General features: G+C 36.9%; 1 protein-coding gene across 1 annotated transcript in view; it reads right to left on the reverse strand.

Annotated features, from left to right (window-relative positions):
- Positions 1 to 24,855, reverse strand: part of LOC306883571 (GPI ethanolamine phosphate transferase 2-like) — a 137,894-nt gene that overhangs the window by 42,305 nt on the left and 70,734 nt on the right. Inside the window, exon 9 of the mRNA XM_079438934.1 lies at positions 9,945 to 10,351. Within this exon, the coding sequence (XP_079295060.1) occupies positions 9,945 to 10,351 (407 nt within the window). The remainder of the gene's footprint in view (positions 1 to 9,944; positions 10,352 to 24,855) is intronic.

Consider the following 24,855-nt stretch of genomic DNA (forward strand, 5'->3'; position numbering starts at 1 on the left):
TGTCAGCAGTGCGGGCATGATGAAGTGTGTGTCCTGGAGTGAAGCAGATGTTAGTGTGTGTGTGTAGTGAAGTGAAGTAAAGGAAAGATGAGTGCTAAAGGTGTGCATGAATTTGGCACTGACATGAAGCCACACAATCTTCTGCTCATTACACACAGAACAAACAGACAGACAGATTTTAAATATGAAAGTTTTAGTTGATGTACTGAATTTGGCATTTTAGTTTTTTTTTTTTATTAGTTTTTATAATGCACTTTTAAATAAATTTAATTTACAACCCGAATTCTGGAAATGTTGGGATGTTTTTTAAATTTGAATAAAATGAAAACAAAGACTTTCAAATCACATGAGCCATTTTATTCACAATAGAACATAGATAACATAACAAATATTTAAATGGATAACTTTTTACACTTTTATCCACTATATGAGCTCATTTCAAATTTGATGCCTGCTACAGGTCTCAAAAAAGTTGGCACGGGGGCAACAAATGGCTGGAAAAGCAAGACATTTTGAAAAGATTCAGCTGGGAGAACATCTAGCAACTAATTAAGTTTATTGACATCAGGTCTGTAACATAAAAGGGATGTCTTAGAGAGGCAGAGTCTCTAAGAAGTAAAGATGGGCAGAGGCTCTCCAATCTGTGAAAGAGTGCGTAAAAAGATTGTGGAATACTTTAAAAACAACGTTCCTCAACTTCAAGTTTCAAAGGCTTTGCAAATCTCATCATCTACGGTGCATAACATCATCAAAAGTTTCAGAGAACCTGGAGAAATCGCTGCGCGTAAGGGACAAGGCCAAAGACCTTTGTTGGATGCCCGTGGTCTTCAGGCTCTCGGACGACACGGCATCACTCATCGGCATGATTCTGTCGTCGACATTACTAAATGGGCCCAGGAATACTTCCAGAAACCCCTGTCGGTAAACTCAATCCGCCGTGCCATCTGCAGATGCCAACTAAAGTTCTATCATGCAAAAAGGAAGTCATATGTGAACATGGTCCAGAAGTGCCGTCGTGTCCTGTGGGCCAAGGCTCATTTAAAATAGACTGTTTTAAAGAGGAAAAGTGTTCCATGGTCAGACGAGTCCAAATTTGACATTCTTGTTGGAAATCACAGACACCGTGTCCTCTGGGCTAAAGAGATGCTGGCATGGGGGTATGGGCAGCTTGCATGTTTTGCAAGGCACTATGAATGCTGAAAGGTATATAAAGGTTTTAGAGCTACATATGCTCCCCTCCAGACGACATGCATTTCAGCAGGACAATGCAAAATGGCTTCGTAGTAGAAGAGTCCGGGTGCTCTTTTGGCCTGCCTGCAGTCCAGATCTTTCACCTATAGAGAACATTTGGCGCATCATTAAACGAAAAATACGTCAAAGACAACCACAAACTCTTCAGCAGCTGGCAACCTATATCAGGCAAGAATGGGACCAAATTCCAACACCAAAACTCCAGAAACTCATAACCTCAATGCCCAGACGTCTTCAATAATATAGTATAACTTTATTGTAAGTGGAAAATTGTCTTTGGCTCACCAACACAACAAGATTAATAACGACATACATAGTAAAATAAAAATCACAATAACTAGTCACGTTACACACATAACATAAAAGAAAATAAAAAGATACAGTTCAAGCCTTACACACTGCTTGATTAAAAAGTTGCTGAATTAATGATTTTAATTGCATTGGGATGAAGGACCTCTTGAAAACATTTTTATATGCCAGAGGAACTCCAACTCAAACTGTTTTGAAAAGAAGAGGAGATGCTACACCGTGGTAAACATGTCCCCGTCCCAACTATTTTGAGACCTGTGGCAGGCATCAAATTTGAAATGAGCTCATTTTGTGCATAAAATTGCAAAATTTCTCAGTTTAAACATTTATTATTTTATCTATGTTCTATTGTAAATAAAATATTGGCTCATGTGATTTGAAAGTCTTTTAGTTTTCATTTGATTCAAAAAAATTTTAAAAGTCCCAACATTTCCGGAATTCGGGTTGTATATTTATTTCGGTTTTAGTCATTTTTAAACGTGTTTAAAATGTATATATTATTATAGCATTTATTGTTTTTTTTTTATTGACCTTTGTCTTCATATTTTCAGTTTTTTTTTTTTATATTTCTATACATTATTTTCTGTTTAGTTATAATCATAAACTGTCATAATCATTCTTTATTTACATTTTTTAATTTGAAGATTTTAATATTCACAGTTTATTTCAGCAACACATACATACAAAACTGTCTTCAACTTCAACAATGGTTCTTGAGCATCTGCATTTTCTGACACTGGCCTCCTAACATTCCCCATATCTACTGATTTGCTTCATCACTTCATTCAATTAGCGCGTTAATGCAGGCCATTCATTTTTCCAGTTTGGCCACACCACTCATAACTGCTAATTCTGTCTCTTTTTTTCTTGACAAGAAGTGCATTTACTCAGTCGCAGAACGTCTTTACAAGCACATCAAACAGGAGACGTTTCAGACGCGTTCTTCAACTTCACTTCAGCGTCAGGCGCGAGTCAAACGAGCGCAGAAACGGTACTGTGCTCGCAGCGCGTGCTCTTCAATAAACGCACAAAGGCGCAGGCGCGCTCATAGCCTGTATCATTTCATATCAAAGCACGAAAGAAACTATGAGCATGCAATGTCGTGATCAGTTAAGTCATGAAGTTATCAAAAAGGCGATTAAAGCTGCCATAAAACTGTGCTTGCATGTAATGTTATATATGAGTTACATTAAGAACATGCCTCAGAAATGGTTTTCACAAACTGTCCTGGAGCATCCTAGCACTGTCTCCTTCATCTAACACGCTCGATTCAACTAATCAGCTCATTAGAAGAGACTGAAATGGGTCAGAAAAAGGTAGAGTTGAGAGAAAATATGATGCGTGTCAGATCTGCGTCATGTTCTTAGCGGCAGCTCTTAAAGAAATAGCAGCCAAAACAAACTAATAACCAGCTGCTGTGATGTCTGTTCATCAAGAACAAAAGAAAAAAAAAACTAAACAAAAAATACAATTTCTCAAAAATACAGTTAGGCCTACATAAAAGGTGAATTTAAATACGCATTTAAATACATCGCGAATACAAACATTTGATTTTGTGTCGAACGAGAGACCCAACATTGGTTTCAGTTTCATTTTAGCCTAAATTAATTTGTTTTGGTTTGTCGTTTATAGCTATAGCTTCTAACATTTTTAATTCTTGTTCTTTTCTAAATAGCATACTGTTAATTGAAAAGATTTGTCGAGGAGTGAGGGGAACTAAAATAGCCTAGCTATGTTTACAGTGTTTTAATGTTTGTAATTCGCATAGGCCTATTTCTGAATGAAATAATAAAATGCTATTATTTTGCTAATTATGCTAATTATTTTAACCATGCAGCAAACCTTTTAAAATATTTTGATAAATTACTGAAAAAATATATAAATAAGTGACTTAACTGATTGTATTAATCAGTCAAAATTCTTATCGGTCGGTTAACGGTTAAAATGAACATCCCTAGCCCAGTATAATCTGACTTGTAAACAAATGACTCATTTTAAGGCAGGTCTTTTAATGAATCATTCAAAAAAACTGATTGAATCAAATGATTGGAGATGTTAAAAACAATCTCAATAAGACTCAAACTTCAGGGTTATTAATCAGTTCACTGATAACAATTACTGTCTGATTGTCCACAAAACAACATGTAGTTAAAGATGGCTTTGTCCCAAAAACAGCACTTGAATGAAATAAAAATGATTTGTTACTCAAAACTAGCACTGATTTTGTTTGGTATATTCAGAATATACTAGGACCAATTATTTGGGTGAGAGGAGGTGAAAGAGTGAGACAGAGAGATAGAAGGAAAGAATGAGGTAGAGAGGGCGCTGACAGAGCACGCAAGAAAGGAAGTAGAGGAAAAAAGACTGATAACGCAGACGGAGAGACAAATTTCATCCCGATGCCAGTGACCCTGAGCGTCTCACTGCTCCCCATCTATCTGCTCCAAGACAGCCAGAAGAATATAAAACACTTCAGATACAAACTGAAAGAGCACAGATTCTATTCTCTGGATATGAATGTATCGTGTTTATATGTATGAAACTAATATTGATTTCTATGCTGCTGTTAAAGGAATATTTCAGATAAAAACGAACATCTTTTAGGCACCCTCATACTATTGTTATGACTTGATAAGTTACAAAACAAAAGTATATTTCATAGAAAAAAATATTACAGTTTCCACAAAAATTTCAACTGATTTAAACAATGATAAAAATCATAAATGCTTGTTGAGCAGCAAATTTGCATATTAGAATGATTTCTGAAGGATCACGTGACACTGAAGACTGGAGTTATGATGCTGAAAATTCATTGCAATAATATTTTACGATTTTCTTGTTTTTACTATATTCTTCATCAAATAAATGCAGTCTTGGTGAGAAATCTGAAAAAAAATAAACAAAAAAACAAAAAGATAGAATGAACATAAAATTACGAAACTAAAAAAAAGAGCAAAAAACTGAGCAAACAAACAAAAGAATAGAACATAACAAAATTGTTTCGAACAATCAATAATTTATCTATCTATCTATCTGTCTATCTGAAGTGAAGTGAAGTGAAATACTGCCAAGTACGGTGACCCATACTCGGAATTCGTGCTCTGCATTTAACCCATCCAACGTGCACACACACAGCAGCGAACACACACACACACAGCAGTGAACACACACACACCGTGAACACACACCCGGAGCAGTGGGCAGCCATTTATGCTGCGGCGCCCGGGGAGCAGTTGGGGGTTCGGTGCCTTGCTCAAGGGCACCTCAGTCGTGGTATTGAGGGTGGAGAGAGCGCTGGACATTCACTCCCCCCCACCTACAATCCCTGCCGGCCCGAGACTCGAACCCGCAACCTTTGGATTACGAGTCCAACTCTCTAACCATTAGGCCACGACTTCCCCTTGCCACTATCTATCTATCTATCTATCTATCTATCTATCTATCTATCTATCTATCTATCTATCTGTCGGTCTGTCTGTCGGTCTGTCTGTCTATCTATCTATCTATCTATCTCTCTACACACACACACACACACACACACACACACACACACACACACACACATATATATATAAAATCTAATTCGCAATAGAAATTAGCAGAAATTAATGTAGAATAAAAAAAAATTACAGTATTTCATTTTCCAAACATAACCCAGAAAATATACAGATTAGCCCAAGCAAAACTCATATTTACTAGCTATTAGATGAGTAAAATTAGCCAATCAGAGCACAACAAGAAAGGGCTTGCCATTTTTTGCTGCATTATTTATCAGACGGACAAAAGTGTGGAAAGTGGTCATGTAAAACTAGTTTATAATTCAAGAAATCTCGTTACAAGTGCACTTTAGGGGAAATATTACATGCTACAAAACTACCGCATATGGGCCCTTGCAACTGTTTTATATACAGTGCCCTCCATACGTATTGGAACAGTAAAGACAAAATTGCTCTGTTGGCTGTGGAGTCAAGACATTTGCAAATATGATTAAAAGATGAATATGAGACAAAACTACAGAATGTCACATTTTATTATTAGCCGTTTCAACACATAGATGTTTTACCAAATAAAAAGAACAGCACTTTTAGAGTTCATCCCACTCATTGATGTGAGCATAAGTATTGGGACAGTTGAACATAAGGCAGATATAAAAGATGAAAAGCTATTATTTAGTTGCAGATCCCTTGCGCACAATCACAGCAGTGAGTCTGTGACCCATAGACATCACCAGACTCTTGGTCTCATCCTTTGAAATACTTTTCCCAGCCTTTAATGCAGCCAATTCCAATTGTTGCTTGTTTTGGGGAGTTTCTGCCTTTACTCTCCTCTTCAGCTGGTGAAATTCATGTTCAATCGGATTTAAATCTGGAGATTGACTTGGGCAATCTAAGACTTTCCATTTCTTTGCCCTGATAAACTCCTCGACTGAACTGGCAGGGTGTTTTGGGTCATTGTTCTGATGCAATATGAAGCACTTCCCAATGAATCTGGTGGCATTTTCTTGAATATTGGTAGGCGAGATGGTTTTGTACCCTTCCAAATTCATTCTGCTACTGTCATCATACATTAAGTCATCAGTAAAGTTGAGAGGGCCTGTTCCAGAGGCAGCCATGCATGCCCATGCCATGACACCACCTTCACCATGCTTTACAGATGAGGCTGTATTCTTGGGATCATTTGAAGTTCCCTTTTTTTCTCCACATTTTTTATTTGCCATCACTTAGATAAAGGTTCATCTTTGACTCATCGGTCCATAAACTGATTTCCAAAGCTCTTCTGGCTCACCTTTGTGCTTTTTTGCAAACTCTAATCTTGCCTTTCTATTTTTGGTGCTGGTCAGAGGTTTGCATCTTGCTGTGTAGCATCTGTAATTCTGTGTCAAAGTCTCCTGAGGACAGTAGATTGTCAGAGCATCACCCCAGCTTTCTCGAAGTTGTTGGTGATTTTACAGACACGTCTTTTAGGATTCATTTTCAAAGCTTTTATGATTTGTCTGTCATCAACTACTGTTGTTTTCTCAGCCGATCAGGTCGTTGTTGGCTGCTGGTGTCGCTGGTGGTTTCCAAACTCTTGATTTCTCCATGCCCTTTGTTTTTGCTAGAGCTCTAACTGACTTCCTCTTTTCTTTTAGCATCCAAATTGCTTGCTTTTCTCTCAAAGTCAGCTCCTTTATCTTCATCCTGGTTTGTGTGTCATCATTGAATGCAGAAGTAATGGATATAACTGATACGATACATTCCCTGCTTTTAATATCTGAAGAATTAATGCAACAGGACACAGCTGATCACTTAGAAAGACCTGTGAGGCAACTGTTACAATACTTATGCTCACATCAGATAGAGGGATGAAACTCTAAAAGTGCTGAACTTCTTAGCTGGTAAAACATCTATGTGTTCAATCACCCAAAAATAAAATGTGACATTCTGTAGTTTTGTCTCATATTCATCTTTTAATCATATTTGTAAATGTCTTGACACTGTATATATATATAAAAAAAAAAACACTAAATGGAAGTCTATTTAATTATATTTAACTAAGCTCAGTGTTAACCAACACATAAATTTACAAAGTGATAAAGTTACTAAATTGAGAGCAAAAAATGGGGAATGAGGCTTCTAAGGATTGTTGGCAAATTCTGTCTGTTGATTTACTCTTGAGGGTCTTTGTGTGAGACCAAGCTGGGTTTTGATTGGCTGACCGGTTGGATACTGGCTAATGGGGTAGAATAACGCTGGCACAGACCAGCGCTGTACCATCTGTCTGTAAGTGTGTGTTCTTGTGTGTGCCGCTTCCAGAGACGCACGGATCACAACACACAGGAGAGAACAAAGTTAATCGCCTGGGGTGAAGTGTGTTTAGGGGATATTTATCAAATAAACTGCAAGAGGGCTTTTGGTTAACTGACAAATAACATGTTCACAAACAGAACTGTTATATATGCAAAATAGTTTAGTATCATTGTGATTCTATCATTTTTAGTCAGTTTTGCAGATACTTAAACAGTCCTGTGGTGTGACAAAAGAATCTTGAAAAGAGCCAGAATGATTATTAAAATGCCAACTAATTAAAATGCTTAATAAAAGGGACGAATACATTAAAACGTCTTTGCAGTGCAGAAATTAGTCCTCTTTTAATAAAACAATCTTTTCATTAGCCAAAAAGTCTGCAGGCAGTCTGAATATGAGCCCAGGAGAGTCCAGAGTCCTTCTCTCAGATATAAAACCAAAGAGAGCGTGAGATTCAGAGGTTGTGAACATTAATTGCTTGCTGTCTGACTGTAGTCTGAGTCTTCTGAAGTCATATGATAGTCTTGTTTGAGGAACAGACCAGAGCACTCCATATTCACTGATTATCTTCCACCGCAGCTCTCAAACAAAATATGGTGCTTATGGCACAGATTTGACATTATGACTTGGTCATTGTCGACAAACCTGTGGCATGGGCTCAATATCTGGCTTTGGAGAAGAAGGAGATATGAAAAATATTGGTCTAAAGACAGAACGAACAAATTAATGAACCAGACAAGATAAAATAAATAACGAGAAACAAACAAACAAACAAGCAAACAAATATAGAGAGAAATTAAGAACAACATAATAGATAAACTAATGTAAGAGAAAGCAAGCGGAAAAAAGAACAAACCAATAAAACTGAACATACAAACAAAAGAAGGAAGATCCAACTAGCAAACACAAGAATGAACTGAATAAGAACAGAAAGACAAAAGAACAAAAAACAAGCTGGTAAAACATCTGTGTTGAATCACCCAATAATAAAATGTGACATTCTGTAGTTTTGTCTCATATTCATCTTTTAATCATATTTAACTCCACAGCCAACAGAGCAATTTTGTCTTTACTGTTCCAATACTTTTGGAGGGCACTGTATGTATATTAGGGATGGGACGATATACCTACCTCCCGATTCGATACTCTCACGATACTTGGGTGCCGATACGATATATATTGTGATTTTTTTAAGAATTTCGATTCTACGAGTATTGTGATTCGATATTGCTATGTGTTGCGATTTTTGTTTTTAACTCTAGACCACGGGGAAAAAGTTGAATGATACACTTAATATAGGCTGTCACAATTAAAAACAAAAACAAAAAAACAAGAACACACATCTTAGCAGTCACTATTCCGATGAAATATTACAATTTATTGTGATTTTTGTTCGCTTATTAAAGACTAGACAATGGAAAGTAGTTGATTATACCCTTAAAAGAGACTGTATATGATGAGTCATATTAACAAAAACAATGCATCACATCTTTCTGAACTTTCATTTCAGAAGCATACACATACACAGTGTATTTAAAGTACTTTGAACCATGAAACTTTAAAGTACCAAAACCCTGAACATGCACATGAATATAATAGTCAAATGTTCAACAGAATGAGCAGAAAAAATACTTTCTGAAATAAAATAAAGTGCTATGTTACTTTGCATACCGTTTTAGTCATGTTTAGTCATGTTTTCCCAGCAGTTGGGATTCAAAACGTGAAGGTGCAGAAAGAATTCTGGAAGAGGTTTGATCCTCTGCCTCCGTCATGGTTTTGCTTTTCTTTAAACGTATATGACGTCATCTAATGCAGCGGCACTGCGCACGCAGACCGATCGTGGTATGACATCAAAGCACCGCAAGAGCTACAGAGAGCAGACGGCTCCCACTGATCTATATATAACGACAGCTCCACGTGCTTTCGAATCGCTCTCACGGTACTTTGATGTCATACGCTGATCGTCTGCGCGGTGCTGCTTCAAGTCGAACTCACCGATACATTTTGCTCTCTGTTGGAATTACAAAGCGCTAACTTCTCCCCACCACCTCTTAGGAAAAATAAAATAATGAAATAAAAATCGATTCTGAGGCAAACCAATCGATTTTTAAATTGTTTTAAAAAGAATTGCGATAGGTGAATAGATTTTTTTCTCCCACCCCTAATGTATATGTGCGTGTGTGTATACTGTGTATACACACACACACACACGCACACAATGTGTATATATATATATATATATATATATAAAAAAAAATCAGTAGTGTTTCAAATCGTTTCACTTCGGTTAGGTTGCTGCCTGATGGGCCGTTCACAATGGCAGCGATTCGCAGCGTTACCACAAACTGATGTGATTCATTTTCAATGAGAGTTGTCAACTTGGGCAAAAGAGACCGTATGACATGACAAAGTTGTGCAGAGATCATTTGATTCTTCAATTCCTGTAGAATAGTATTAGCTGAATAGACTTATATGAAAACATTGTTTATTTAATTTGTATATTTTTCTGTTGCATTTATTTTTATTGTTTGCAATTTGGGCTCCAAACAGGCTCCACATAAGGAAGCAAAACCAAATGTGATTTCTCTGTGTTCTTACCTGTTGAGCCAGTGTCCAAAGTCAGGCAGGTGTGCCCACTGCACCCCGGTCTGGTTCAGTGACCTCAGCAGGCGACAGCAGGTCAAGGCCAGCAGCGGGGTCGCCAGCGCCACCCATTTCTCCGAGCCCGGACTCATTCCCAGCTCCGCCGCCGGGGAGAATGATGGCCCTTCCTTGGCACTGGAGGGAAGCAAAGGCCCCTCGTCCTCTTCCTCATCTCGATGCCTCTGTTCCCTGAAGTACTTCCTGCAGACGTCCTGGAAGATGGCCAGGCACAGCGTGTTGAGCAGGAAGTACCAGGTCTGGTGTTCCTCCTCTATGAAGCTGCTGGAAGCCAAACTGAGAGTGTGACCCACTGTACCGATCAGCAACACAGTGTCCAACTCCGACAAAGTCCAGTCAGAACCCTAGAGTGAGAGAGAGGGGTTACATATTGGCCTTGTTTCAAACTGAGTCTGTTTACTACATAGGCAGCTATACTGTACCTTCTAAGGCAGCATATTAACTGAAATAGAGCCTCATAAGTGACTGCTTTGGAGCTTTACAGAGACAGCAACTCTATGTATCACACAAAATAGTCCATTTGTTCCTGTGAGTCAAAGCTGAATTTTCAGCATCATTACTCCAGTCTTCAGTGTCACATGATCCTTCAGAAATCATTCTAATATACAGATTTGCAGCTTGAGAAAACTTTCTTATCATAATCAAGGTTGAAAACTGTTATGCTGCTTTATATTTTTGAGAAAAACGATGCTGCATTTCTTTTTCCAGGATCCATTGATGAATAGAAAGCTCAAAAAAAGTATTTATTTGAAACCGAAATCTACTGAGAAGCAAATGATAAACAATTATGATACATGCAAGTTTTTCTGCAGTTTTATGCTATTGCAATACATTCACGCCAAATATATATTTTCAGTAATGCATCACATATGGCATCTTCCATACAGACAAAAGTTTGCACAAAAATGCACTACAAAAATCAATCCAAGCAGTCAGATGTGAAGCATAGAGAGAGAGAAATGGAGTGGAAAAGCTGAAGCGATGAGAGTTGAAAAGGGCAAAAACCACAAATAACCCGAAACATCTGACAGTGTGTGACAGTAAAACGCAGCTGACACCAAAGTAACCGGTGTCCAACACTGTAAAACAACTCTACAGACAGCACTTTGATGTGTAGAGCCATGAGCTAACAGACAAACACAAACACACACACACACATAGGTGAGAGAGCATGTTGTGACTGTTTCCCACAGTGTGCAAGTGCAGGGCTGCAGGGAGCAGAGCAGTGTTGACTCAAAGGAAAAGTGCTAACAGCCACACACACACACACACACACACACTCGTCTCTCTGGGGAACCCTGTACACTGGTTGATGTCTTCAGAAACACAATCACACACAAGGGCATCCCATCTAAATACACGTTTCTGTTCTCATTGCAAATGATTCACCAGTGCAGTCAGTTATTTTGAAGACACAAATGTTTGTTTTCATCATCTTTCATCAAAGTGTAATCACAATCTTTTGCATCTGAAACACATTTTCTTTCCTTCTAATCGCAGCGGCACAGGGAGCGAAAATATTATTAACCAACTATATTTTTGTGAAAAAAATATCATTGGTGTTTGCATGATGTTACAGTAGTGTGGATGGATGACAGATCACTGCTATTTTTTTCAATCAGTGCAAATAAATTAAAATCAAGCAACAATATCTGCCAGTGCAATGACACACACACACACACAGCTAATAAATATAACAAAATAAAACAGCTTCACAATATCTTACTCAGATTTGCTTCTTCAGTGAATGTTTCATGCTTCAAGGATTTTTAGAATTTTTACTAGAAGACGAGTTTAAAAAGAATAATATGAATAAATAAATAATATTGTATTTCTATTAATATAAATGGTGTATATGCAACATATTACATATTACATTAAATATATATTACAAATAAAAAATTAAAGTAACAGAATATATAAGAAAATACATAATTTAGTTAAAAAAACAAGCCTAATATACATAATAATAATATACATAAAGTAATAAAATTAAATAAGTAAAAATAATACATTATGATACAAAGTAGAAATTAGAATACATATTAAATATTACATCTATAGATATTTAAATATACATTAAAAATATCATTCCATTAGGCCTAATTATATTGTATTCATAATATTACTAGTCATTTTTTACAGTACATTAAATATCGTATCATATAACATCACAGGATCATATCAGAGCCATCATAAACTAAAGCTACAACTACTAAAAATATGTTTGTTCATTTAAATATGCTGAAATAAAATAAAATATAAACCGGACAATTAAAATGTTGCCTTGGCAATTAACTGAAATAAGTGTGCAATTGAAGCACTAAAATGACTAACTGGAAATAAAAATAAATAAATATATAAAAAATAGAAATATATAAAAGGAACACAAAATTAAATTTAAAATAAAATAAAAAAAATAATAACAGAAATTTTAAAAAGCTAACAGTACGTAATACTAAAATAACACTTGCTCATACGATAAAAATTTTAAAAAAGTCCCACCTAGGGCTGCGGGCGATATGGAAGAAATTATCATGATTAAATTTTTCTTATCAGTCGATATCGATAATTATCACAATGAATGTTAAATCTTTATTTCTTTCAAGTTTAAAAGCACATTTCTTCTCCTGAGTGAAAGTTGTAGAAATCAGACAGTTAATTATGGTTTTAAACTACTTTTCTTTTTGTCAGAACATGACAAACTCTTGGCACACAGGTGAACATTTCACAAACCTGAAGTACAATATTCAAAACACTTATTAGTTTCTGCGTGTTCTGTGTGATATTGTTTCAAATCATGAAACAGATTTGTGTTCCCTGACCAGAGGTGGGTAGTAACGAGTTACATTTACTTCGTTACATTTACTTGAGTACTCTTTCTCTACTGAAGTCCACACTGCCAAATCCTCACATTTCCACAACAAGATCACCAGTGCTCCAGACATGCGTAATCTCTTCAGAACATTTAATTCTCTCCTCTGTCCCCCTCCTCCACCTCCCACCACTTTGATAACCGCTGATGACTTTGCCTCTTTTTTCACAGACAAAACTAGAACAATCAGCAACCAGTTCTCCACTCCGCAGGACCTCCGATCAACCACATCCACCGCTCCAGCTCCCATCTTCTCCTTCTGTCCTCTCACCGAGGCAGAAGTATCCAAACTTCTCCTCTCCAGCCATCCTACAACATGTCCTCTCGACCCGATCCCCTCACATCTTCTCCAAACAATCTCTCCCACACTCTTACCGGCACTCACACACATTATCAACACATCTCTCCTCACAGGCATCTTCCCCACAGCATTCAAGCAGGCTCAGGTAACCCCACTGATCAAAAAACCTACATTAAATGCTTCTCTTTTAGATAACTACAGACCTGTCTCTCTCCTTCCATTCATAGGGAAAACACTCGAACGAGCTGTCTTCAACCAGCTCTCGCGGTTTCTTTCACAGTACAACAAGCTGGATGCTAAACAGTCAGGTTTCAGGAGTGGCCATTCAACAGAGACTGCGCTACTCTCAGTCACTGAAGCCCTACGAACTGCAAAGGCTGATTCCAAATCGTCAGTCCTCATTCTGCTGGATCTCTCTGCTGCTTTTGACACTGTCAATCATCAGATTCTCCTGTCTACACTCTCTTCACTGGGCATCACTGGAATTCCACTTCGCTGGTTTGAATCCTATCTCACCGGTAGATCCTTCAGGGTGGCCTGGGGAGGGGAGGTATCCAAACCACATCAACTGATCACTGGAGTTCCTCAGGGATCGGTTCTTGGACCCCTCCTCTTCTCCACGTACACTACATCGCTGGGTCCCATCATACATGCACATGGCTTCTCCTATCACTGCTATGCCGATGACACGCAGCTCTATCTCTCTTTTCAACCAGATGACCCAACGGTAGCTGCACGGATCTCAGGCTGCCTGGCGGACATCTCGGCATGGATGAAAGAACATCACCTACAGCTCAACCTGGCAAAGACGGAACTTCTGGTCTTCCCTGCCACTCCGACTCTACGGCATGACTTCACGATTCAGTTCGGCTCATCAATGATTACCCCATCAACTTCGGTCAGAAATCTTGGTGTAATCTTTGATGACCAGCTGACCTTCAAAGAGCACATTGCAAAGACTGCTCGTTCCTGCAGGTTTGCACTACACAACATCAGAAAGATCAGGCCCTTTCTGACAGAGCATGCTGCGCAACTTCTTGTCCAGGCCCTGGTTGTTTCTAGACTGGACTACTGCAATGCTCTTCTGGCTGGTCTGCCATCAAACGCAATCAAACCTCTACAAATGATTCAGAATGCAGCGGCACGACTGATCTTCAACGAGCCCAAAAGAGCGCATGTTACACCACTCTTCATCTCCTTGCACTGGCTACCAGTGGCAGCTCGCATCCAGTTCAAGTCACTGATGCTTGCGTACAGATCTACCACAGGCTCTGCACCCTCCTACTTCCACTCACTTTTACGAACCTACATCCCCTCCAGAAGTTTGAGATCTGCTAGTGAGCGACGCCTTGTGGTACCATCACAGAGAGGCTCAAAATCACTCTCCAGAACATTCTCGTTCACCATTCCTGGCTGGTGGAATAATCTTCCCACCCCTATCCGGAACGCCGGATCTCTGGCAACCTTCAAGCAACAACTGAAAACTCATCTCTTTCGGCAGTACTTGACTTCATCCTAAACTCCTAAAAAAAAAAAAAAAAAACTTTCCCTCTATCTTTCTCTCCACCTACTAGTTTGTACTTATTTGAACAATGACTGAGACTTGGTGTTACGAGCACTTCCTCTGTCTGACTGCCTCTTCAAGATGAATCGCTTTTTGTATTCCCCAATTGTAAGTCGCTTTGGATAAAAGCGTCTGCCAAATGACTAAATGTAAATGTAAATGTAAATGTACATTTTTTGGGTAACTAATACTTTTAGAGTATATTTTAAAATGGGTACTTTTACTCTTACTCAAGTATATTTTTAGAGAAAAATGGTACTTTTACTTCGTTACTGTGGGAGACTCTCCTCTCGTTACTGTATCTTAATGCAATACAACTTAAAAATGCTTCAGTTTATTCCAAACGCGCCGTCTACTTTTCTCTGGGCAATGAACGATGCCCATTCGCGAATGACTCATTCTTTTGAGTCGATTCTGTTTAAAGGCTTTATCAAACCAGTTGGCAAACCAGTGAATCGGTTCGTGAATCAGTTTGAATGATTCGTTCAGTTCCCTGCCGCACGCGCTGAGTCTCTGAAGCGGTTCTCACTCAGATAACAGAAAGTTTATGAACATCAAGAGCGCTGAAGACGTGGCTTTGACCTACAGTCAGTTGAAAGCAAATCTGCAAAGGCTTGTTTGCTAGAGCTATATGAAGATCTTTTATTAGATGAACACCGCGTGTGCTGTCTACTGTTCCACAGGTATAGGCCACGATACCACTATGGCATTACCAGTTTGTTGTACATGTACCTTACATTAAATACAATGTTTAATGTATACATTAAATAAGCTGTCACAGAGTATGAAATGAACACCCGCGGAACCCGCGTTAGCTCTGCGCAGCGGCGCGCGGCCTGTTCTAGACACAATTAATATTCATATTTTTACAATATTTACGCTTGCAAAAATATAGGCTACATTTGTTTACATTTTGCAGAACAGAAGATCCGTCAATATGCATTTGTTTCGTTATGTTCAGAGCAGTCATGTGAGGCGTTTTCAGAGGTTTCAGTGTCAGAGGTTATAGGATAATACATAATTAATTGACTTTAAAATATCATTTAATTCAGTGATGCAAATCTGAATTTTCATCAGCTGTTACTCCAGTTTTCGGAGTCATATGATGCTTCAGAAATCATATCGATTTATTACCAGTGTTGGAAACAGTTTTGCTGCTTAATATTTTTTGGAACCTGTGACATTTTGTTCAGTATTCTTTGATGAATAGAAAGCTAAAAAGAGCAGCACTGATAATAAATCAACATGATTTCTGAAGGATTATGGGACTCTGAAGACTGGGGTAGAGGCTGATTAAAATTCTGATTTGCATCACTGAAATAAATTACATAAAAAAAAAAAATATATATATATATATTTTGAATGGCTGTGTGTGTGTGTGTGTGTGTGTGTATACACATACACATTACATAAATGTAATCTATATATCTAAATAAAAATAGACTATATTCAGTACCTATATGATCCAAAGTAACTAGTAACTAACTACTTGAGTAGTTTTTTTATCCGATACTTTTTTACTCTTACTCAAGTAACTATTCAGACGATTACTTTTACTTGAGTAAATATTTCTAGAAGTACTTTTACTTTTACTTGAGTACAGTTTTTGGCTACTCTACCCACCTCTGTCCCTGACTTTGATGGCACGATGCAGATTTAAATTTATGTTCATTCACAAAAACAGTAACATATATACAGGGTAACACTGAAATATGAAATGAGTTGGGACAATACTTTTATTAAAATTAATCATTGGTCATCTATAGTATCCCAAAATCTGATTATGATAACCAAAGGTAAAATCTCATAGCACCTCACTATCATGGTAAAATGTAACTATAGGGTTCCTATATGAAAAACAGTAGCCTAAATACATTTAGTATAGATATATGCACAAATGTTAAAGCTTTATAACAACCATTACTTCTTTAAAACATGTAATATGTCTGCATTAATAATATAATATGTAGATCCCACATCGCAATACCATGGTGAAGTTAGTGACACTACAGCAAATCCATGAAAAAGCCTTCCAACAGGATTGTTCATTGCATGGTGTTTCTCAGTGCAGTTTCATCTGGCTTTAAACTAACTGACCAAAACATTTCCATGTATTCTTCACTGAATTCAAGCACTTCTCACTGGATCTCAGAGTGCTGGTCGCATGTTTGAGACCGATCAGCAAGTAAAAGCATCTGCTGTTTGAGCCAAGCTGGTAATTGGTCCATGTGGCCAAAGACTACAGAAATACAAAGACTGTGCACTACTTATGAATGGGAGAAACTGTAATGCGCAAAATGGCGGAATAGTCCCACCTTTTAAATGAAAGAGCCAATCGCTGATTGGTAAAGTCATAGCGTCACTGCAACAGCCGTTAGAAGCTCCGGTTCCCATAGCAACCGGAGGGTAGACCAGCCCATGCGCAGTCATAAGCGTGTTGACTTCGCATGCGCATTGGCTGGTCTAGCTTGAAAAATAAGCTTTTTAAACACTATTTGACAATAAGAAACAACATTCACGAATTCAGATTTTGTTGCTGATTAATTGCAAGTTCAGCGAGCAGTTTTTGAGATTTTAGGATTCCCCCATTCATTTAGATAGGATTTGAACTGCGTCTCAAATGACACACTATACATTATGCACTTGTACGCTACGTACTCAACCATGTAGTGTATGAATTTTATCAGGTTATTTTGTCATTAATAATCGGAGTCTGATAGCCCTGTCCCCTTCACGACGTAATTAAAGCTGCGACAGTTGAGTGCATGAAGTGTCCAACAAGCCACACTTCATTTATCGGTTATTTAAGTGCACCTTTTCTTTTCGGAATTTTCAGTGTGAACGCACTACTCGCACTATTCTACAAAACGTCATAGAATAGTGCATAAGTACAAGATTTGGGACTGACCTTTGGTCTTGTTTGAGCTGCCCGGAGGCGTTGCAAATATGGCCGCCGTATGAACAGACTTTCCTTGAAAGGGACTTTGGTGTGGCACTGTTAACGCTCATTCCACTTTTGGCACATAAACATTATATCTGACATTTATTGAACGCTATAATTTTATCAAGGGAAAAATATATAGTGATAATTAACGTTATTGTTTTTTAACACGCAGCCCTAAGCCCACCCTTCTTTTCTTCCAGTGAAAATTCAGTTTTCCTCACATTACTGAGGTTAAATGTGCTGCTCTTCCTCAGTTCAAACAACAGACAGTATTTCTAAGGAATAAACAGCATTTCAGCTGCGCTGATGAAGCTATACTAATTGGTCGCTCTGTGGCTGTTTGTGTGTGTCCCTGGTCATGATGGATACGACCATGTGCAGCCTTGATGTGTGTTACCAATGGGACCAGTCACATCTCACCAGTGTGACAAGGCCTCGCCACCGCAACCAATGCCTCCCATTCATCACCCGGGGCAACACCTGGGTGAAAGTCAGCCAGCGGGGGAAATGGATTGTGTAAGCAACTTGTGTTTGTGTAAACACCGTCTGGGATGAACTTGCTCTCGCTTCTCATTTCTGCGCAAACCGTCTCTCTTTACTTTTCGCTTTTTCATATTGTTGGTCCCATCGAAGGGAATATTTGGATCCACAAGAGTCTGGACCAAAAGCAGCACAAAAGCGTCAGTAGTTTGTTTTCTGGGCTGCGTGCTCAGGTCTCCAATGGTTTCATCATTGCAGGAGCAAGCGCTGAGCTAACGGGGCCATGCACGCTAATCTATATGCTAATGCAGAAACAGACAGAAATTCCCTCTGACGACAGGCTGTGTGTGGGCCTGACCATCAGCTCATGTGTAACTAAACAGCCTGTTTGTTTCTTTAAAGTGGACATATCATATGGTGTTTCACATTTTCCCTTAAGTCCACTTATAATGTTAAGCTTTCTGCACTGGTTTTCATGAGTATTTTCCACCCTCTCTCTGACCTATACAATTCAACAGCCTGTTTTTGCTGCTGTACTTTTTTGAAGTCAACATGAAACAGCATTTACAGCCTATTTTACTTCTGTAATGCGGGTACAACAGAATATTAATTTAGGGGAAAAAAAACAAACAAAAAAACCATCAGAATCCATAATTTTATCCATCAGAAAATTATGTGAAAGTGTTGTTGTAGTAGTTGAGACCATCAATAACTTATTTCTAATTTTATTTCTTTTGATACTCTTGCGCCTGGTCAGAATTTAATGGGGAAATCTGTCAAAAAATTCTGCAAAATTAATATAATTCCAGATTTGACTGCAAAAAGTACTTGAATGAGACCTGTTTTCATATCAAATTAATTTCAAGAGCAAGAAAGACGTTTTCAAGAATATGAACAATTCTAAAATGTAATATTGATTTTACACAAACCTTCAACAAACAAGAATTTTGACCCTGGAGCACAAAACCAGTCTTAAGTCGCTGGGGTATATTTGTAGCAATAACCAACAATACATTGTATGGGTCAACATTATCCATTTTTCTTTTGTGACAAAAATCATTAGGATATTAAGTAAAGATCATGTTCCATGAAGACGTTTAGTGTATTTCCTACCGTAAATGTGTCAAAACTTAATTTTTGATCAGTAATATGCATAGCTAAGAACTTAATTTAGACAACTTTAAAGGCGATTTTCTCAGTATTTTGATTTTTTGTATCAGATTACAGATTTTCAAATAGTTGTATCTCGGTCAAATATTGCCCTATCCTAAGAAACCATACATCAATGGAAAGCTTATTTATTCTGCTTTCAGATGATGCAATTTCAAAATTTCACTTATGACTGGTTTTGTGGTCCAGGGTCACATATGTGAAGTGAATAAGTGAGTTACAGTTTAGACACAATTTATTTATTTATGCATTTATTTTTGCTGTTTTGGCAAATAAATAGTGTTAATATTGTGCAAATATTTTCGTCAATGAAAATAGCTCCAAACAAATCCATAGCAGAACTTTTATGTTTTTCCGAGCAAAACACAGCAGTGATTTGTTACTGAATAAATCAGCTGCTTTGAACAAATTGGTTGAATAAATGATTATATGATTTACTCATTAAGTGATTTGATGCCACCTAAACTACTGCTGGTGTTAGTTTGATATTCATATTGATTTTATTTTTCCATCATATAAAACATTAATCTCAGCAATATGTATGCAGTTGTAATAGCACCAATTCAGATGCAGCTTCTGTGCCACCTCTTCAGTGCAAAGATGAATTCTGTTAGTGATTTTATTTGATTAATAATTCTAACTCTAGATGGCGCAGGCTAATGGGTTCTAACTCAATCTGATATAATGAGATCATTATTCACATGGCGCAGCTGATTGGTTTCTTTTCGCATCAGCAGCCAATGAGCTGCTTCTCAGCATTCAAATACTTGGCTAGTGTTTGCTGTAGCAGTTGCAGTGCACTTCAGAAACCCTCCACCTTCCCCAGTTCCACCTGTATAGATCTGCTGCAGGGTGATTTCATGTATGTTATATATTGGGGTTATTTCCTACATGCTCACAGCAGCATGTCATGGATGTACTGACAGTAGCTGGTCTCGACTTGGTCTCAGTTCAGGTGGTCTTGACACTAGTGTACAGTAGGGTTGCAAAGGGGTGGAACATTTCCAGAAACTTTCCAAAATTCCCAGGAAGATTAAAAAAAATCTGGAAAGTTTCCAAAATTTACTGGAAATTTTCCAACTTTTTGCAACCCTAGTGTACAGTATGTGTTACATACCTGAATGATACTGAGCGAGCAGAATAAAAATAAGTACATATCATGAAATTTGTTGGCTTTTTTGACATATCTGGACAAGAAACGCTTGATTCTCTTTGAAACAGTGCCAATGATTAAAGTCAATGTATTTAAACAAAATCACAAGACAAATTTCTTTTAATAGTTTTACATTTCAAATATCTTTTCTTTTAATATTTCTTTTAATGATTTATTCAATAGAAATATCAATAGATTTAAATTTCTTCAGTTCTAATTTTATGGATATGAAGGTGTGATAAATATACTTTTTCAGAGTTTATCAATGTTATTAATAGATGTTGTTTCAAAGAGGATCAAATGTTTGATTATCCAAATATGACCAAAAAGCCAAATATTTCCATGGGATGTACTTATTTTTTCTCTTCCTGAATACCACACTTTTGAGGCTTTTTGGCTCCATTAACAATAAGCTAATAATCATTAAATAGCTATTTGGTGAATATTGGTAAATATTAATTACACTCTTTAAAATAAAAGTTTCAAAAGGATTGATTGATTGGCTGATTGGATTCTCTTTCTTTCTTTCTTTCTGTGATGCCATAAAAAAAAAGCAATTTTTGTATTGTATCCTAAAGAACCTTTTAGTGAGAAATATTTAAAAGAATAATTTATTTTAGTGTAAAAAACACTTCAAATCTCTAAAGAACATTTTTCCACTATAAAGTACTTTTTGTGAAATAGAAAGATTCTATGGATGTTAAAGGTTCTTAATGGAATCATCATTGCCAAAAAATAAGCTTTATTTTTAAAAGTGTAAAAGGAAAAAGGATTTCAAAATGGAGTATATTACATTTTGATGAACGATTACAAAGACTTCTGCAAATGAGCACATTTAAAAACAGATGCAGGACTGAGAGATGCAGTCTTATCAGAGTGAGAGTAACTTCTGAGTTTTGGATTATACTAAGACTCAAAACATCGTCTGAAGTGCCGAGTAAACATCTCTATTAACAAGGATGACAGCGGCACTAATTGATCAGGAGGCAATTAATGCAGACTAATTAAACACTGTGTCGGAATTCCCGACAGCAAGGGGCATGAAATACAGGCACAACCCACATCGGCTGGAAACACCAGTAAAACAAGATTGATTTTGTAACATTGATTTTTGTATATTACTACCATTATTATTTTCAGTGCCATGATAATAGCTAAACAAAATTTTAATAATATTAAAAATAGTTTTGTTTTTATAATGCTTAAATATACATAGAAAAATATAGTAAATAAAATAAAAAATGCTTAAATATAATTTTGTATAATATAATTTTATAAAGGTTCTCCTGCCAAAGAAAAGATAGGAAAACACAAAAGTTACTGTCATAGAAATGTGCTTCTTTTTACATCGGTCTTAGTATTAATCATCAATGCTTTCAGAATTATTATCATTCTCTAATTTATACTGATCTCAGCAGTTCCAATAAGCGTTCAGTGAGGGAGGTTAATGTCAATCATGAGCAACTTGCAGAAGCTTGACGTCAATCCCATGATTCCCTTCACCTCTGTCTCACAGCTATGTGAGGGGTCACTGTCACGCATGTGGGAGTAATTCAAATTTCTGTCAAATTGGCCTGGATCCTCTGAGAGCCCATTACCCAGAGAATGAATTGGAAATACAGCTGTCTCCTGGATCTGCACCTGTCAATTATACATTTGAGGCTGTGGTGTTTTTCAAAGGGGCAACAGCCTAATTCTATGTAGAAATTCATTTATTTTATTCACTGCTGATCACGTTTGTCAATAGCACTTGAACCAAAAACAGTATCACAACAAATATTAAATAATGCATAATGTAATAGAAACTATAATATATAAATATTTTATAATGATATATATATATATATATATATATATATATATATATATACGTGTGTGTGTGTGTGTGTGTACAGATAATAAAATAGTGTTATTTTAGTATTATTTACATACTATTTATTAATTAGTATTAGTATTTTAATTAGCTTTTTAATTTTAATTAGCTGTTTAATTAGTTTTCATATTAATTTTTGTAAATTTTTTGTCATTTTTGCGCAATGTGCTTGTCATTTTTATTAGTTTTTCTTTAAAAATGATTATTCATTTAAATATCAATATATTCTTTAAATATTACTAATATTTAAAAATTACTTAATTTATTAACGTTAAAAATATATATTAACTTTAAGAAAACCTCTTAGTTCAGTTTTTATTTATTTCCAGTTAGTCATTTTAGTGTTTCAAACTATTTCAGTTAAAAACTTTATTAACATTTCTGATTATCTTTTAGTTTTCAATCTAATATTTATATTTTATTTTTAAGTTAAAAATATTTTAAACAGTTAAAAATTGTCAATATTTACTTTTCCCCCTACAATTTTTCACTTTAACAACCTTTTTTCTCCCTCGAAAAGTTTATAAGTAAATGCTTTGTTATTATTATAAAACATGACATTGCAAAAATATTGTGTTACTGTTGTCCAGCAAAACAAATGGGTTCTTGCACCAAAAACAGTATCAGATTTTCTAAATGAGCAATAAAGTTTATAGGTCACAACCACAAAAACATCTAAATGACCTGTTTTGCAGCTTAGGTTTCACTAAATGTATTTTTTAGCCCATTTCCTGTTGAGTTGGATGGCAGGGAATGCATGAGCGGATAAAACCACTGTCCTAACCCTAAAATGCCATCATCACCAATCTCATAAAACATTAGTGTGTTTTCATGAATGATCATCACTGTCATACTCTAGTGCGTGTCAGTCTCTAGCATGCACAGTACATCAAACAAGCCCGAAAAATCCTGATTTCCATGATACGGCCCCTTGAAGACGCCTCAGGCCAGACGATTTCTCTTTATTCAACCTGAATGCTCCTAAAAGCCAGCGTTTAATGCAGAGCCCAACATATTCCCTGTGCATGAAACCGAGCTCTTGCCACCAGAGACGGAAACCGGAGCAAAAAACCTGCTCATTAAATAGTGAGCATGAGTGATGCTTCAAAATAACAGACAGCCGTCTGGAAGGTGGAAGGTGACAGGAACTCGACTGGGAATCGAGGAGTGATGCTGCAAAACTTTAACTCGGCTCATCTTACAGTCACTTCCTTGCCTTATTCTCTTCTCCTCTGCTGCACTGCTCTCTCTCTCTAATGATCATTCTGTTTGTTCTCACCTCTGACTGTCAGCAATTCTCTCTCTCGTGCCACAGAAAGAGAGAGAGGGAGATCTTTCTTTCCTGTAAAGAGGTAATTAAAAGAGGTGTCCTCTTCTTATCTCATTAACTCTGGAGCAAATTCTTTTTTTATCCCTGAAAACTTTCCCTGTGTCTCTGCTGTTTCAGGAGGCCAAAAGCAGATATGCATTATTAAGAGGAGTTGATATGAAGAGAGAAGACTCTGTGAGCCCAACACAACTTCTTCCTTTCTTATTATTTTGTGGATGAAATATGACCCTGCATGTTTTTTGTGAGACTCTACTAGTGCTATAAACTTCACTGATATTTAATGATGACATTTCTATCCCATGATGCAAGAGAAGGCTGACATGATGGTCATATTCTCATCTCACATTCATCATGGAGGCCAAAACAGCAGCTCAATCTCAAACTAACAAAGAAATGTCTTTAAGATTGCTTCTTGCATAAGACTTTCACAGTTTCCTCCAAACGTTTGATAACCATCACAGAAGAATGCTGATATTGTTGAAATCTCTTAACTGGGGCCTCAAGATAACTTATAAAAATGAGCTAATTCCTGTGCTAAAATGAGCTAATTCTTATTTTAATTCATTATTTTGTTACAACCATTTCTTGTATTTGCTTTGCTGCATTGTGTGCTCTCTCTCTCTCTAGATCGCTTGAAGATGTGGTGATCATGCACTATTTGTCACTCTATAAAGGTGGGGTCTTTTTAAGAACGCCACCGGCAGCAGTTTATTGTTGGTGTGACCATGAATGGGTTGAGAGCTCCTGGATTCCTCCTCCAGACAACGATTAATCTAGTCTCAAATGAATGTTGTTTTGATTTAGTGCTCATATTTATTGATGTTAGTGTACACACTGGTAAACAGAGCGGAGGGGTTTACCTTCATATTTGGGGAATCTGTTTGGGCTTTGATTTTCGTTTTTCAGTCATTAATTACTCACCCTCAAATCGTTCCAAACCCGTAAAACCTTAGTTCTTTAGGAACACAATTGAAGATATTTAGGAACACATTAATTTTGTTTCCCGAAGATTAACGAAGATTTTATGCGTTTGGAACAACATGAGGGTTGAGTGATTAATGACAGAAGTTAAATTTTTGGGTGAACTATCACTTTAAGGAATTTTTGCTGTATTTTATTACACGACTCTGTGGAATACTTTATTCTGATTGGTCAGTC

The sequence above is a fragment of the Barbus barbus genome (assembly GCF_936440315.1).
Source record: "Barbus barbus genome assembly, chromosome: 17".
Lineage (NCBI taxonomy): Eukaryota > Metazoa > Chordata > Actinopteri > Cypriniformes > Cyprinidae > Barbus > Barbus barbus.